Source organism: Notolabrus celidotus, chromosome 21 (assembly GCF_009762535.1).
Source record: "Notolabrus celidotus isolate fNotCel1 chromosome 21, fNotCel1.pri, whole genome shotgun sequence".
NCBI classification, from domain to species: Eukaryota; Metazoa; Chordata; class Actinopteri; order Labriformes; family Labridae; genus Notolabrus; species Notolabrus celidotus.
In genome coordinates this window covers 28,593,783-28,610,971 of record NC_048292.1, presented here as the reverse complement: position 1 = coordinate 28,610,971, position 17,189 = coordinate 28,593,783, and the positions used below count along the sequence as shown (strand labels likewise).

Genomic DNA, 17,189 nt, shown 5'->3' with positions numbered 1-17,189 from the left:
TCTGTGTCGTGTCACATCATTACAGGAGATGAAGGGTTAGTTAAAATGTTTTATCTTTTGTATTACAAATAAAATGTACATTCAACTGCACAGGGTATAAATATGAGGACAACTCATCTAAGCAGGAAGTAAAACAGTTCAGCTTTAATCTGTAGTATAAGTGAACTTACTTATACTTAAAGGCCTAACAGCTGGTACATTTCCCATTCTTCCTGTCACACACATGGAAGTAGGATCCCTTTCAGTAGAGATGTATAAGTTATCATCATTGTTTGAATGTGAGACGAACTCATGATTTGGAAACCAAAAGGGGGGGGTAGTTGATGTCTTTGCTCTGTAGAGACAAAATAATCAGAGCGGTAAAGCATTGTTCATCCTAGTTGAGTCCATCAGTAAGTAAACTGGGACCCCCTCGTTCCTGCTAGCATCCTTAGTTAGCCACCTACATGGCTCACTTCACCATGGCCAGGTCCTTGAGCGCATGGCTCCGTTGCTTCTTGGCTTTATATCCGGGCCGGAGGAACTCGATCTTTCTCTTCTTGGCTTCAATTTTGTTCTTGTGCTTCTTCAGTTTCTTCTTAGCTGCAATTTCTGGATTAGCTACCGCCTGGGGAATGAAAAACAAAGTCAATTTCTATCAAGGGATAAAGGTGTTGCTCTTGTTTGTATAGGTCAATTGGGGTCATCCATACCTGCATGGCTCTGTGGCGTTTGCGTGCAGCTCGCCTCAGTGAAAACTCCTTTTGGACAGCAGAGAAGGCCAGTGAGAATTTCTCCAACCCTACTTGCTTCTTCATGAGCTCTATCAACTCCTGTGCCAAGTTCTTCAGAGTGGGATCTGGACAAAGACAAACAGTATCATAAAAAAATCAAGTTTCTGAAACTACTGCATTTCAAATGACTTACTACTACAGGCGATTCTAAAAATCATGAATTAAGACCAATGGGTTTTTTATGAAATACTACTCGTCTCATCACTATCACCGCTCCCTCTCTCTCTTATTCTCCTCCATCCCTCTTTCCAGACCAAACTCGGTCTCAGTAGATGTGTGTCTAACATGAGTCTGGTCCTGCTCGAGGTTTCTGCCTGTTAAAGGAAGTTTGTCCTTGCTGCTGTAACTAACCTTAGGGTAATCTGGTTTAAGTCTACTCAACATGAAAAATCCCTTTTCCAGGCTTTCTTAGACACGTACCTTGGTCTGCGTAGGTGCTGTCCAGCTCCCTGTACAGAGGAGTAATGATTGTAGTCAGATAAGGGCCGAGCCGTTCCTTCCCCAGGTCCATGGCCATGGCTCCCAGGAACTTAAACACGCAGGTTCTCTGTAAGAGAGTGTAAAGACAAAGAATGTGATATACAGACCTGATCAAAATCTTAAGACCAGTTAAAAAATTGCTAGAATTTGCATTTTGCACATTTGGATCTTAATGAGGTTTTAAGTAGAGCTACAATATGGAAAAGCAAGAAGGGGGAGTGAGACAAAAAGCACTTTGAAAAAGTGATTTATTGAAAACAACAATTAAAGTGAAATAGGCTGTTTATCAGCTGATCAAAAGTTTAAGACCATCGCTCAAAAAATAACAAAAAACTCTCCAAACCAGAACAAAAAATGTTCTCAGTAGGACTCAGTAATGAGGAGCTCCACCGTTCTTGTTAATCACTTCAAAAATTCGTTTGGGCATGCTTGATGCGAGTGTTTCCAGGAGGCTAGTGGGAACATTGCTCCAGGTGGTGAAGATGGCTTCACGAAGGACATCAACTGTCTGGAACTGATGGCCATTTTTAAAAACTTCCCTTGCCATCCATCCCCAAATGTTCTCTATAGGATTTAAACCAGGGGAACATGCAGGATGGTCCAAAAGAGTGATGTTATTCTCCCTGAAGAAGTCCTTCGTCAAGCGAGCATTGTGAACTGCAGCGTTGTCCTGTTGAAAAACCCAGCTGTTACCACACAGACGAGGGCCCTCAGTCATGAGGGATGCCCGCTGCAACATCTGCACGTAACCAGCCGCCGTTTGACGACCCTGCACCACCTGAAGCTCCAGTGTTCCACTGAACTGCACCCCAGATCATGATGGACCCCACTCCACTGTGCCGGGTAGGAAACACCTCAGGTGGGATCTCCTTGTCATGCCAGTAACGTTGGAAGCCATCTGGACCGTCAAGGTTACATTTTTTCTCATCAGAGAATAAAACTTTTGTCCACCTTTCAGTGTCCCATGTTTGATGCTCCCTGGCAAAGTCTAAACGGGCAGTTTTGTGGCGTTGAAGGAGACGAGGTCTTTGAATTCTGTTTTTGAAACCCTTTTCCCACAGATGCCGTCTGATGGTTATTACGCTGCAGTCGGCACCAGTAAGGGCCTTCATTTGGGTCGAGGACCACCCTGTGTCTTGACGGACAGCCAATCAGATCCTCCGGCTCAGAGCTGGTGTAATTCTTTTGGGTCTACCACTTGACTTTTTTGTTCCATAATGCTCAGGATCTTTCAAACAATTAAGAATGACTGTCTTACTGCGTCCAACCTCAGCAGCAACGGCACGCTGCGAGAGGCCTTGCTTATGCAGCTCGACAATCCGACCACGTTCAAAAAGAGAAAGCTTCTTAGCTTCAGCCATCAGGAGGGCATGACAGTGTGAATGTCTGACAGAAAATGAACATTTGGAGCAGATTTTGGCTTTTATAGCCTGTGGTCTTAAACTTTTGATCAGCTGATAAACAGCCTATTTCACTTTAATTGTTGTTTTCAATAAATTACTTTTTCAAAGTGCTTTTTGTCTCACTCCCCCTTCTTGCTTTTACATATTGTAGCTCTACTTAAAACCTCATTAAAGGTGACATATCACGCTTTTTTTCATCAATATATATTGGTCTAAGAGGTCCCCAAAACATGTCTTTAAAGTTTATGCTCAAAAAAACACTTTGAAATCAGATTTTGGTCTGCCTGAAAAACCCTCTTCTTCAGTCCTCCTCAGAACAGTCTGTTTTCTCTCTGACCACGCCCCCTCAGGAAGTGGATGTGGCCTCGGCTCTCCAGCACTTTGATCTAATGTTTACATGTTGGCTGAATATACACGGCTGCTCAGAGATCACGTTACTTCAACCCTCTGAATCTGATCCAGAATCTGAACCTGAAGGAGAGGCGCCTGTAGCAGGACCTTTCTGAAGGATTGGTCACAGATTTAGTGTTTCTTGTTGTTTTATTTATCAATATGTCGACGTGTGTCTTGGTACACAGCTACGAACATGTAGCTATGTGGCTATGCTAACTAGCGCTAGCACTTTTCCATGAAAACTAAAAATCATCCACTAGATCTTCAAATCTGCAGACGTGGGGAGTAAAACTGACCTCTGCCAGAAAGACAGCAGGACCTTTCTGAAGGATTGGTCACAGATTTAGTGTTTCTTGTTGTCTTATTTGTCAGTATGTAGACGTGTGTCTTGGTACACAGCTACAGCTACGACATGTAGCTATGTAGCTATGCTAACTAGCGCTAGCACTTATCCATGATAAATAAAAATCCTCCACTAGATCTTCAAATCTGCAGACGTGGGGAGTAAAACCGACCTTTGTGTTTATTAAGACAGCCTACAACTAGCATGCCTCCCTCCTAAGCTCCTTGTTAGCACACATGTGTGCAGGTAATGAAAAATGGGGGAGGGATTCAGTATTATTTTATACAGTCTATGGGCTGAACAAGCTCCGAGCTCTGACTCCGTGACAGACCGGATATTGTTGTTACGTAACAAAAACACTGAAGTCTGAAACGGCTGGTTTCACACACATTTACAGAAAGGTGGAGAAATCAGAACAGGGGCAGAATGGATTCTTTTCATTCTTGGGGGGTTTGTAGACATGCCAGGGACACATATTTCAGGTAGAGAACCATTAAAAAGTCCATTTTGCATGATATGTCACCTTTAAGATCCAAATGTGCAAAATGCAAATTCTAGCAATTTTTCAACTGGTCTTAAGATTTTGATCAGGTCTGTATAACATCAAATGTAAGGGAACAAAATAATGTAAGTAGTATGAGCTTTGACAGAATGCCGAAGAATCTCCACGTGTTATTACATTTGGATACTTGAAAGTTTATGCCCCATGTACAGAGGCTTTAATCCTTGATGTATTAGACACAGGTTTGGCCGCTGCACATACTCCCACACTCTCTTTTGCCAAGTACTTCCTGTCTTTTCTGTCCTATCAAACAGACATTAACTTGTCTTTTAGCTTTTTTTTGGTCTCCACCTCCAACCTTTGAAGGAATCGTCTGGCTTTTTACTGCTTAATTCTACAGCATTTTTATCAGCTACATTTATTTAAATTAGGTATGTTGTTTGGTGCTTTCAGAGATTTTTGTGCCTGTGAAGCTAGGATAATTAGCATCATTGTAGAGCTGAGAGGAATGTGGTTTTGGTTGGTAATTCCGATTTGGACATACACCCATCAGCCATGACATTATGACCACCTGCCTATTTAGTAGGTTGGGTGACGGTTCAAACAGTCCTGATCTGAGGAGACATGGACTCCGCTAAGAAGTCAAAAAGAGTGCTGTCGCATCTGGTACCAAGATGTTGGCCGCAGATCCTTAAGTCCTGGGTATTGCAGAGTGGGGCCTCCATGTCCAGCACATCCTACAGATGCTGGATTGAATTGAGATCTGGGGAATTTGGAGACCAAGTCAACACTGTTGTGTTTCCCTCAGCCACCTTCTTCAACTGCTCTATGGTCCAGGTGTAATGCTAACACGCTCATTGTTGGCGCTTTTAGCAATGGAATGGATACGCTGACCGGTCTGCAGCTACACAGCCCAAAACACTTAGATTAGACCACACGGGCCAGCCTTTACTCCCAAGTGCACCAATGACTTTAGTCCACGCATGCCCCTGTTGTCAGTTCACCAGATTACCTTCCTTGGACTACTTTTGGTAGGCACTGACCAACGCAGACGGGAACACACACATGAGCTGCATGTTTAGAGATGCTGTGACCCATTCGTCTAGCCATCATAATTTAGTCCATGTCAAAGTCACTCTAATCCCTACACTTGGCCATCTTTTCTGCTTCAAACACACCAAGTTTGGGTGAAACCATGACTTAAAGGTGACATCATGCAAAATTGACTTTTTAATGGTTCTCTACCTGAAATGTGTTTCCCTGGCATGTCTACAAACCCCCCGAGAATGAAAAGAATCCATTCTGCCCCTGTTCTGATTTCTCCACCTTTCTGTAAATGTGTGTGAAACCAGCCGCTTCAGACTTCAGTGTTTTTGTTACGTAACAACAATATCCGGTCTGTCACGGAGTCAGAGCTCGGAGCTTGTTCAGCCCATAGACTGTATAAAATAATACTGAATCCCTCCTCTGTTTTTCATTACCTGCACACATGTGTGCTAACAAGGAGCTTAGGAGGGAGGCATGCTAGTTGTAGGCTGTCTTAATAAACACAGAGGTCGCTTTGACTCCCCACGTCTGCAGATTTGAAGATCTAGTGGATGATTTTTATTTATCATGGATAAGTGCTAGCGCTAATTAGCATAGCCATATAGCTACATGTTCATAGCTGTAGCTGTAGCTGTGTACCAACACACGTCGACATACTGACAAATAAAACAACAAGTAACACAGAATCTGTGACCAATCCTTCAGAAAGGTCCTGCTGCCTTTCTGGTAGAGGTCGGTTTTACTCCCCACGTCTGCAGATTTGAAGATCTAGTGGATGATTTTTATTTATCATGGATAAGTGCTAGCGCTAGTTAGCATAGCCACATAGCTACATGTTCGTAGCTGTGTACCAAGACACACGTCGACATACTGATAAATAAAACAACAAGAAACACTAAATCTGTGACCAATGGTTCAGAAAGGTCCTGCTACAGGCGCCTCTCCATCAGGATCAGATTCTGGATCAGATTCAGAGGGTTGAAGTAATGTGATCTCTGAGCAGCCGTGTATATTCAGCCAACATGTAAACATTAGATCAACGTGCTGGATCTACTTAAACAGAGTGTTCTGAGGAGGACTGAAGAAGAGGGTTTTTCAGGCAGGCCAAAATCTGATTTCAAAGTGTTTTTTTGAGCATAAACTTTAAAGACATGTTTTGGGGACCTCTTAGACCAATATATATTGATAAAAAAAGTGTGATATGTCACCTTTAAAAAATCCAGAGATAGATATTAACTGTGGTCCTAGACACGTTTATGTTTATAGTCAATGAAATGTCTTGATAAGTCAGCAAAAGAAACGTACCTTGAGGGGAATTTTGGGAGTGTACGCCGCTTCTCTCTTGGCCATGAGTGACAGCTTCTTCATCAACCACAGCAGTGAGGGAGGCTTATCATCCTTATCATCCTCCTCCTCCTCCTCCTCGTCTTCTTCTTTCTTTTCCTCATCTTCCACCGCCTCCTCTCCATCATTATCCTCTTCATTGCCGTTCTCTTTCTGCTCTTCCTCTTCTTCTTTCATGACTTCCTCAGGTAGAGCGATGTCAGACTCGGGGGAGATGAGATAGATCACCTTGCCGACAAACAGCAGGTTCTTTATGACCTGTGGGTAGAGGAAGACGCAGGTCACTCAACGTTCAGATGAAATTTGGAATTCACTTTCAATCTTTTGTTTTGACTTGAAGCACCTGCTCTCCAGATGCTGTGTCAAGGAACTTGGACTGAAGCTGATGGCAGAAAGATAACGCCAACTCTCTCATCTGTACGCCGTGAGGAAGGAAAGAGACGGTTTAAAAACAACCAACGTAAGATGCAGAAATTAGGTGCATGACAATAAGTCTTCCTCGGCTTGACCTTCTTGTCCAGGCCGCTGGTGATGAAGGCTGTGACCGCCGGCTGAGGTGAAGCATCCACTGCCTCTCCTCTCCAAACAGAGACCAGCTGCTCGGCCTGATGGGACGCAAACAGCTGACCAAAGAGCTGCGAGGCGGTGAGCCACACCCAGCAGTGAGGGTACCGCAGATGGGCTTCGATGTAACCTGGAGGAACATGTAAAGAGAGAAGAAGTGAGTTTGTGTTGTGTGGATGTGTTCATATCACAGAGGAAGAGGAGATGTGTGTCAGTCCTTACCCCAGGTATGATGTAATATATCACGAGGCTTGGTGAGCTCCAGCAGGCCGCAGTGCTTGCTCAGCTTAGATATCAGAGTCAGGAAACTGAACAACAGCCTGTCTGCTCCTTTCTCCTCCTGCTCCTCCTCGATCTGAAAAAGAAAAGAAGAAGAAATGAGACGTTTTCTTTCCCCCCCTCTTCAGATTTCATATTGTTCCTAAAGATGGATCAAATGTGGCCTCACGTCTTCAAAGTTGTCAGGGTTTATCTCTTTCTCCAGGAGGGGCAGGAGGTCATCAAGGCGTCTGGCGAACTTCTCCTCCTCCACTTCCACGAAGAGACCGCAAATCTGAGCCCCGAGGCGACGCAGGCTGGCCTGAGGAGGCAAGAGAGAAAGGCTGAGATTGAAGTAAAGAATACAAGATTTAAAAAGTTCTACAAAACACACAAAGAGAGCAATAGGAGTGACTTCACTTTGGAAAAAGTAGTTCCCCTTCAAGCACAGAACACTGTGTGTACCTTTTCTGCATTAAGCCAGGTGTTGACGAGGGAGTACAGCGTGTTCTGGTGGTTCAAGTCCAGCTTGGCCAGCAGGGCTTTGATGGCCATTGCAGCCATTTTCTTACAGCGAGCGGAATCATCGTTGACTACCACCAGTGCCAACGGAGCGAAGAACAAGCCGCTGTGCTGCAGCAGCAACGCCTGAGCAGGAAAAGAACACAACCTGGTGTTACTATCTCAATGCATTGGTGAAATGTGACACTCCATGCTGCAAAGTTTCTGCTTTTTTGCACACTAGGACTTGAGAGAAAAACTCCCTGACCTGCGGGAAAGTCTGGAAGATGTAGGCCAGCATCTCCAGCACCGACTCCCTGCCTGTATCGTGTTCGTAGTGCAGCTGGGCCACCACAAAATCAAGATGCCCCCTCAGCTTTTTTCCAAGTGGGTAGTCCAGGAGGTACTTCAGATAGATCTGCAAAGCATTAAACATAAACACCAGCTGAGCATGGCATATTTCATACATTTTTTACGTCACTTACAGTTCAGAAGAGAGCAAAATGTGCTCCTCCTCTTTGATGTACGGGTACCTGTCGACAGTGGATTCGGATCATAGCGTTGCTGCCGGTGACGGACAGCTTTGCCACTTTTTTTAAAACCTCCTCCATCTCTGGAACAACGAGTTTCCTTGACAGAATCGCCTGGAGGGGACAGAGACACACACGTTTGAAGATGCAGGAGCAGTCATAAGATATTTAGGAATGTCTCTGATGTTTGATGTTTTTATTTTAGTGCTCAGCTAGATGTAGGACTGGTTACCTTCAGCAGACCAAAGGCGGTGGCCTGGCGGGACTGGTCATAGATGTCCTCCTCTGCATATCCCAGCAGCACTTGAAGCTGTGTCTCTGAGACTTTGCTGCTTTTGACATTCTTCACCAGTATGGTGATGGCCTGAGAGACAAAAGACAGATTGAGTATCCTAAATCAGTGCACTTCCTCTGACTCTGTTATTCATATAGTGATTTGTAGGGTGGCTTATGACATGTAACACTGCTGTCAGGCAGAAACCTTGTATCTCCATATTTCATGATTTATTTAGATATGTTTTTATTATGGTAAATGGACTTGTACTTATATAGTGCTTTTCTAGTCTTTCTGACCACTCAAAGAGCTTTTACACTACATGACACATTCACCCATTCATACCCATTCACTCACTGATGGTAGAGGCTGCTATGTAGTGAGGGACCATCAGTGTTAACTAATCTCATTCATTCACATTCACACACCTCTGAACAACAGAGGGAGCAATTCGGGGTTCAGTAATAAAAAATAAATAAATAATAATAATAATTATATAGCACTTTTCAAAACAGGGTTACAAGGGCTTTACAAATAAGAAAAACAAAAGACGATAAAAGAGAAATTTGAGGAAGACAAATAAAAGGAAAAGGACGATGTGAGAATAAAAACTACAAAAGATAAAAGATCAAAACAATAAAAAATAGAAAATATTAATTCAATCAATCAATCAATAAAAAAAAACAGAAAAAAAATAAAGTATAAAATAATAAAGTGATGATAAAATTAAACAAATAATTATAATATAATATAAATCCACTCCTTCCTCCGTCACTACAGGGGTGCCCCAGGGCTCTGTCCTGGGGCCCCTCCTCTTCATCATCTACCTCCTTCCCCTCGGTAATATCTTCCGCAAATTCAACATTCACTTCCACTGTTACGCAGATGACACCCAGCTCTACCTCACCACTAACCCCTCGTCCACTCTCCTGCCCACCTCCCTCACTGATTGCATCTCTGAAATAAAAACCTGGTTCACCCTAAATTTCCTTACATTAAACAGCAATAAAACAGAGGTTCTCCTCATTGGCACCAAATCCACTCTATCCAAATCCAACAGCTTCTCCCTCACCACTGATAACTCCTCCGTCTCACCCTCCCCCAGGTTAAGAGTCTGGGTGTCATCCTTGACAGCATATTATCCTTTCAATCACACATCAATAACATCACCCGGACTGCCTACTTCCATCTTCGTAACATCAATCGTCTTCGCCCCTCCCTCACCCCTCACACAGCCGCCATCCTTGTCCACAGCTTTGTCACTTCCCGTCTGGACTACTGCAACACCCTCCTCTTCGGCCTCCCTCACAAATCCCTCCATAAACTCCAACTGGTCCAGAATTCAGCTGCCCGTATCATTACCCGAACCCCCTCCATCCACCACATCACTCCTGTCCTCCAACAGCTCCACTGGCTCCCTGTTCAGTTTCGTATTCAGTTCAAAGTCCTCCTGTTAACATTCAAGACCATCCACAACCTCGCCCCCCCATATCTGTCCGACCTCCTCCATGTTCCCACTCCCTCCCGCTCCATCAGATCCTCTTCCTCCATACACCTGTCTGTCCCCTCCGCCCGTCTCACCACTATGTGGAGCCGAGCATTCAGCCGCTCTGCTCCCCGTCTCTGGAACTCATTACCACCTCAACTCAGAAACACAGATTCTTTCCCCCATTTCAAATCACAACTCAAAACATATCTGTTCAAAACCGCCTACTCCGTCTGACTCCAATTGCTCTGTCATTTTGTTATTCTTCCTATTTTTTCTTACCCCTTGTTAGTTTATATTGTTTTCATTTTTGACTTTGATTTTGTTTCCTTTAATGTAAATTTGTGTATGTATATATATATATATATATATATATATATATATATATATATCTGTGCGGTGTCCTTGAGTGCTGAGAAAGGCGCCTTTAAATAAAATGTATTATTATTATTATTATTATTATTTCAGAATTCTGAGAAAATCTTTTCAGAATATTTTTTTTTCTCATGTGAATGTTATATGCTTTGGTAGAATCTTGTTCAGTGTTCCCTTATTTAAAAAAAATGATTGTTTTAAATTTCCTCAAAAGTTGGGGTTTTAGAGATAAGAGGTTTCAGCCTGACAGCAGCAACAAGTTACTTTGAGAACTTTTACAACTTGGAAATGTCATGTCTTCATGAGACAATCTTAGATTGCCCCCAAAAATGTTTCAGAGAGCTGCCTTCATCTTACAGTTACATACACCCTTGCTGTCCTCAGCTCCTTTGTTGCTTTATTAAAACTACATATATAAAAGAAATCTTCAAACAAACGGACAGATGTGTGTTTGATATTTATTCTACCTTGAAACAGTTCTGAACCAGGTGGTAGTTCTCTCCACGGGCAGCTCCTGCCTTGGAGTAATCCTTCAGCAGGACAAAGAGCGCCTTGGTCAGCTGGTCGGAGTTGTCTTTTATGGCCGGCAGAGGGAACTTCAACAGCCAAGTGAACGCCACCAGAGCCTCTGTGATCACCTGCAGGAAAGAGAAGAAGATAAAGGGAGAAGGAGTCAAAGTTAAAGTCCTTAATTTTGATTAGACTCAGAGGAATGAATGTCATCAAAGCCCAGTTGAGATGTTGAAGGGAAACAAAGTACCTTGACATGCATGGAGTTGAGGCACTCGAGCAGCAACAGTACGAAAGGATCAAGCATCTCTAGAGCGGAGGCCTCAGAAGACGTCACTTTGGATTTCTTCAGACTCAGATGGAGCAGCTGAGGAACAAATAAATACACAAAACATTCAAGAAACATATACAAAATCATTTATTATACTTTTAATAATACACACATACAGCCCGAAAGAGGCAACTCTTCCTGGGTACATATAAAAATGCAACACTGACACTTTGTAGAGAAGTAAATGTAAAAAGTGTAGATTATTTGTTAACATAGAGAACTAAAGATGCAGTTTAAGTTTTTAGCTGTTGTGAATTTTCTGTATTGTTATGAAGTACTGCTGATATTTCTTATCAATGTTTCAGTATGCACCTTGAGGCCAGTATCAACCAGGATGTGCATGTTGGTCCGGCTGCTCACGAGGGCTCTCTGACCCCCTCTCTTTGGAGTGGGAGGCAGGAGCAGGCAGCTCGGAGGAGGCAGTCTTGGGTCCGGCGGAGGCTTCACTGAGGACTTCTCTCTGCGACACACAAGCACATGGTCGTTAGGAAGAAGTGTCAAAGAGTGATCTTCAGCTTATTTATATGTGTGTGTGTGTGTGTGTGTGTGTGTGTGTGTGTGTGTGTGTGTGTGTGTGTGTGTGTGTGTGTGTGTGTGTGTGTGTGTGTGTGTGTACCTGTCTCTCTTGGTGAGCAGAGGCAGACTCTCGCTGACGAGGCCGTGGCACAGCATTAAGATATTCTGGGAAGTCATGCCCTCGTTGTCAAGCAGACCCAAGACCAGTCGGCGTAACACAGCACCCACCCGGTTACACACTTTTAGACTGGATGTGGTCTCCAGAATCTAAGAGAATAAAAAAGAAGGCAGTGAGGAGAGAAGTCATGTGTCACACTGTCTTTCATGAGTCTATTGCATTTACCTATAATGTTGTCTACCATGAGCTGCAGAATAATGCATTTTTCAACATCATTTTATTTCAGAAGTTACGCTGAGACCAAAACAAGCTATATTCACACACTTTATAGACAGCTGTGGAACGAACTGCAGGAGGAAATTAGGTTGGCGGACTATGTGCTCTCATTCAAACATACAGTCATGGCCAAAAGTTTTGAGAATGACACAAATATTACATTTTCACAAAGTCTGCTGCTTCAGGGTTTTTAGGTGTTTTTGTCAGATGTTTCTATGGTATAATGAAATACAATTAGAAGCATTTCATAAGTATCAAAAGCTTTTATTGAGAATTACACAGAATTCATGCAATAATTCAATATTTGCAGTGTTGACCCTTCTTTTTCAAGACCTCTGCAATTCTCCCTGGCATGCTGTCAATCAACTTCTGGACCAAATCCTGACTGATGGCAGTCCATTCTTGCATAATCAATGCTTGGAGTTTGTCAGAATTTGTGGGTTTTTGATTGTCCACCCGCCTCTTGAGGATTGACCACAAGTTCTCAATGGGATTAAGATCTGGGGAGTTTCCTGGCCAAGGGCCCAAAATCTTAATGTTTTGTTCCCCGAGCCATTTTGTTATGACTTTTGCTTTATGGCAAGGTGCTCCATCATGCTGGAAAAGGCATTCTTCATCACCAAACTGCCCTTGGATGGTTGGGAGAAGTTGCTCTCGGAGGACGTTCTGGTACCATTCTTTATTCATGGCTGTATTTTTAGGCAAGATTGTGAGAGAGCCCACTCCCAACCCCACACATGAATGGTCTCAGGATGCTTCACTGTTGGCAAGAGACAGGACTGATGGTAGCGCTCACCTCGTCTTCTCCGAACAAGCCTTCCTCCAGATGCCCCAAACAATCAGAAAGGGGATTCATCAGAGAAAATGACTTTACCCCAGTCCTCAGCAGTCCAGTCCCTGTACCTTCTGCAGAATATCAGTCTGTCCCTGATGTTTTTACTGGAGAGAAGTGGCTTCTTTGCTGCCCTCCTTGACACCAGGCCTTCCTCCAAAAGTCTTCGCCTCACTGTGCGTGCAGATGCACTCACACCTGCCTGCTGCCATTCCTGAGCAAGCTCTGCACTGGTGGTGGCCCGATCCCGCAGCTGTAACACCTTCAGGAGACGGTCCTGGCGCTTGCTGGACTTTCTTGGGCGCCCTGGAGCCTGTTTGGCAACAATTGAACCTCTCTCCTTGAAGTTCTTGATAATTGGATAGACGGTTGACTGAGGTGCAATCTTACTCACTGCTATAAACTTCCCTGTTAGGCCCTTTTTGTGCAATGCAATGATTGCTGCACGTGTTTCCTTGCAGGTAACCATGGCTAACAGATGAGGAACAATGGTGTCATGCACCATCTTCCTTTTAAAGTGTCCAGTCACTCAATCATGACAGATTGATCGCCAGCCTTGTCCTCATCAACACCCACACCTGTGTTAATGTGTGTGACACCTGTGTGTCATTGAAATGATGTTAGCTGGTCCTTTTGTGGCAGGGCTGAAATGCAGTGGAAATGTGTTTTTGGTGATAAAGTTCATTTTCAAGGCAAAGAGGGACTTTGCAATTAATTGCAGTTGAGCTGATCACTCCTCATAACATTCTGGAGTATATGCAAATTGCCATTATAAAAACTGAAACAGCAGACTTTGTGAAAATTAATAGTTGTGTCATTCTCAAAACTTTTGGCCATGACTGTACTTTTATCGAAGAGCATTTCCTGATTTTATTTGATCAAGGTGTCTTGCTCAGGGTCCTCCTTTTATTTTATTTTATCTGGTTTCTACTTTGTCTTTGATTTTATGATTTCATGTTCTTCTAATACTGATGACACTTGCACTGTCTGTTTTTTTACAAATGCTCTTTATTTTGTCCTTGAGGCATTGCTAAGCACTTTGTAACATAGTCTTTGAAAAGTGCTCTATAAATAAAGATTATTCTATTTATTCTATTTATCCAAAAGGCATGTACTTAGACCGACCGCGTCGCAACTCACCTCTTTCATTGGCAGTATCAACTTAGTGATGCTCTCCTTGCTGCAAAACTTTGCCAGAAACTCGTATGAGTCCATGCTCTTGCTGTGTCGAGCCTCCATCAGCTTGGAGACGATCCCCTTCACCTCCTTCTCCTCAGCAACAGCCCCGAACAGCTCATTGTTGAATATCTGACCATGGTAAGGAAAGAAGAGTGAAGGATTAAGAATACACATGTTAAAAAATGCTAGCTGCACGCATAGCTGAATTGTTTGATTGAGTGTCTGTTCCATGTGGGGCTATTCTGGTTTGTGGTGAGAAATGCTCTTACGTCAATGAGCATGTTCATGCATGGGTCGAGGTCGCCACTCTTCAGGGTTGGAGCAAGGACTGACAGTAGCTGGTACACGGTGAACGTGAGCACATGGACCTGGATAGAGGAAGAGAACAACATTTAGAGTTGTATCTAAATTACAATAATGAATTGCTGCCAAGCTGTAGCAGAATTATACGTTAGCAAGCACACATAGGTCATATACAGTCATGGACGAAAGTATTGGCACCCTTTCTGGAAATTGGAATTTTTCCAGAAAATGCACCCTTTCTCCCAGAGATTGTTGCAATTACAAATGTTTTAGGTATACAAAGAAAGAACACAGTCAAACACAGTCAAACATGGTGGGGGTTCAAGGCTGTTTTAGGGGTTGTTTTGCTGCCTCTGGCACTGGGTGCCTATACTGTGTGCAAGAAATCATGAAATCTGGAGACTATCAAAAGATTTTGGGCCTCAATGTAGAGCCTAGTGTCAGAAAGCTGGGTCTGTGTCAGAGGTCATGGGTGTTCCAGCAGGACACTGAACCAAAACAAACCTCAAAAAGCACCAAGACATGGTTGGAAACAAAGCACTGGAGTGTTCTGAAGTGGCCAGCAATGAGTCAGGATCTAAATCCCTTTGAACACCTGAGGGGAGATCTCAAAATTGCTGTTACAAGAAGGCCCCCTTCAAATCTGAGACCTGGAGCAGCTTGGAAAAGAAGAGTGGTCCAGAATTTCAGTTGAGAGGTGTAAGAAGTTTGTTGATGGTTATAGGAAGTTCCCATGGGTGTGCAACCAAATATTAAATTGGTACTAATAATTTTGTCCGGCTCTTTTTTTTGAATTTTGTGTAAAATGTGTCAATTTTGTCTTTTTTCTTCTGTGTTTTTGTGTTGTTCCAATGCACATAAATGCAATAAATATGTGTACACCAAAAACATTTGTAATTGCAACAATTTCTGTGAGAAATGGTGTATTTTCTGGAAAAATTCCAGGGGTGCCAATACTTTCGTCCATGACTGTATATATCTATCATTTATTATACTCTTGTAAATATTTGAATTCTTAAATGGATCTTCCTCTACCTGGTAACCCTTGACCAGGAGCCCCTGCATCTCTTTGAGCAGGTACTGCAGGTACCTGCAGCCTAGAGTCTCCAGGATCTTCACCAGAGTTCCTCTTGCCACATCACGGACCTCCTGGAAACGGTTTCTTAGCACTACACACACCTTAATCAGGATCCTGGATGATAAACACGCATACACATGTCACTCAGATGTCGCAATTCAATCGTAAGAAGCCCCATGTAGAAGCAATGGTCTCAAACAGTTTGGGTGAGCTTTAATTTATTGTAATTCTCTGCATAAAAAACTCAATATACTTTGAAGTTTCAGTTGTAAAAGTCATGCTCTTTGAAGGAGAAAGAAGATACAACATCTTCTGCATACCCAGGCAGGTTGGCATCCATGATGTGTGGAGGCAGAGTCTGCATCACTTTGACCATGGCGAAGGCGATCGGTATCCTCACAACCTCCTCATCCTTCACCTCCTTTGACTTCACCGCTTTGTGCTCATCGTCACGCTTTATCTGAAAAAGACACACTTTCACTATTAAGATGCTGCTTGGGGTTTCAAGTACATATGAATCCTGCATGCATGTGTTATTATTTTACCTTTGCATTGAGACATTTGTGCAGGCGAGGCAGCACACTGTTATTGACCGTCTCGTGGATGGCTTTGATCAGAGTTTCCAGCTCCTCTTTGCTCTGCGGCAGACCACTGGGCACTGTGAAGGGTTTAGGGGCTGCTGTCCCTTTGGTCCCTGTGGTGGGTGCAGACTTAGAGGCCACATCCTTTGCTCTGTTAGTGGCATCTGTTTCCATTGGAATGTCAGAAGGAGCTGCTGCACTGTCCACCTCCATTGCCTCCTCATCATCACTTGCATCTGATTCTTCTGCAGCGGCTTGGTCCTCGTCGTCTGCCTCATCAGCAGCACTCACAGCTTTGGGAAGGATGTTTATTTATTATGTGATGCATTATTTTACATCATTTATCAAGACAAGAACAGAATTTAAAATCCTTCTTCTGACCTACAAAGCTCTTGATAGTCAGGCACCTTCATATCTTAAAGAGCTCATAGTGCCTTATTACCCCGGTAGGACATGCATGCAGGCCAGCTTGTAGTACCTAAAATCTCTAAAAGTAGTATGGGAGGTAGACCCTTCAGTTATCAGGACCCTCTCTTTTGGAATCATCTACCAGTCAGGGTCCGGGAGGCAGACACCCTCTCTACTTTTAAGAGTAGGCTTCAAACTTTCCTTTTTGATAAAGCTTATAGTTAGAGCTGGATCCGGCTTGGAGCAGCTTTTAGTTATGCTGCTATAGGCTTAGACTGACACTCTGGGATCTCCAATCAATCACTTACTTTGACTCTCCCTGGCCCAATAAATTTACTAACCATAGACCTTTCTGGAGTCCCTGAGCTCCCTTGTCTCGTAGGTTCCTCTGGATCTCTGCTGCTGTGGACGTTCCAGACTCCAGCTACTATCCTTCTCATCACTATCATCTCTCTCTCTCTCTCTTATTCTCCTCTACCCATCTTTCCAACCCCAACTCAGTCTCAGCAGATGTGTGTCTAACATGAGTCTGGTCCTGCTGGAGGTTTCTGCCTGTTAAAGGAAGTTTGTCCTTGCCACTGTAACTTGCTAAATGCTGCAAAGTGCTCTGCTCATGGTGGATTAAGATGAGATCAGACTAAGTCCTGTCTGTAATATGGGACTGGATCTGATCCGGTCTTGATGTTTGATTGATTTTTTTTACTTTTTGAGTTTAGAATTTCGTGTCTAAATGAATTAAGCTTCTTACCCTCTCTGGCCTTGGCAGCCTCCATCTCTCTGCTCA

At 43.4% G+C, this 17,189-nt stretch overlaps 1 protein-coding gene across 1 annotated transcript in view; it reads right to left on the bottom strand.

Annotated features, from left to right (window-relative positions):
- Positions 1–36: 36 nt before the first annotated feature.
- Positions 37–17,189, bottom strand: part of utp20 (UTP20 small subunit processome component) — a 48,064-nt gene continuing 30,911 nt past the window's right edge. Inside the window, exons 40-61 of the mRNA XM_034674115.1 lie at positions 17,154–17,189; positions 15,962–16,290; positions 15,737–15,876; positions 15,374–15,530; positions 14,305–14,403; positions 13,997–14,164; positions 11,731–11,897; positions 11,427–11,574; positions 11,034–11,150; positions 10,741–10,911; positions 8,371–8,502; positions 8,142–8,252; positions 7,877–8,026; positions 7,573–7,755; positions 7,298–7,429; positions 7,072–7,204; positions 6,795–6,979; positions 6,629–6,700; positions 6,247–6,543; positions 1,194–1,320; positions 693–838; positions 37–607 (exon numbers count right to left, since the gene is read on the bottom strand). The exon at positions 17,154–17,189 is cut by the window's right edge and continues 47 nt beyond it. Coding sequence (XP_034530006.1) covers positions 452–607; positions 693–838; positions 1,194–1,320; positions 6,247–6,543; positions 6,629–6,700; positions 6,795–6,979; positions 7,072–7,204; positions 7,298–7,429; positions 7,573–7,755; positions 7,877–8,026; positions 8,142–8,252; positions 8,371–8,502; positions 10,741–10,911; positions 11,034–11,150; positions 11,427–11,574; positions 11,731–11,897; positions 13,997–14,164; positions 14,305–14,403; positions 15,374–15,530; positions 15,737–15,876; positions 15,962–16,290; positions 17,154–17,189 — 3,356 coding nt within the window. The 3' untranslated portion in view covers positions 37–451. The remainder of the gene's footprint in view (positions 608–692; positions 839–1,193; positions 1,321–6,246; positions 6,544–6,628; positions 6,701–6,794; positions 6,980–7,071; positions 7,205–7,297; positions 7,430–7,572; positions 7,756–7,876; positions 8,027–8,141; positions 8,253–8,370; positions 8,503–10,740; positions 10,912–11,033; positions 11,151–11,426; positions 11,575–11,730; positions 11,898–13,996; positions 14,165–14,304; positions 14,404–15,373; positions 15,531–15,736; positions 15,877–15,961; positions 16,291–17,153) is intronic.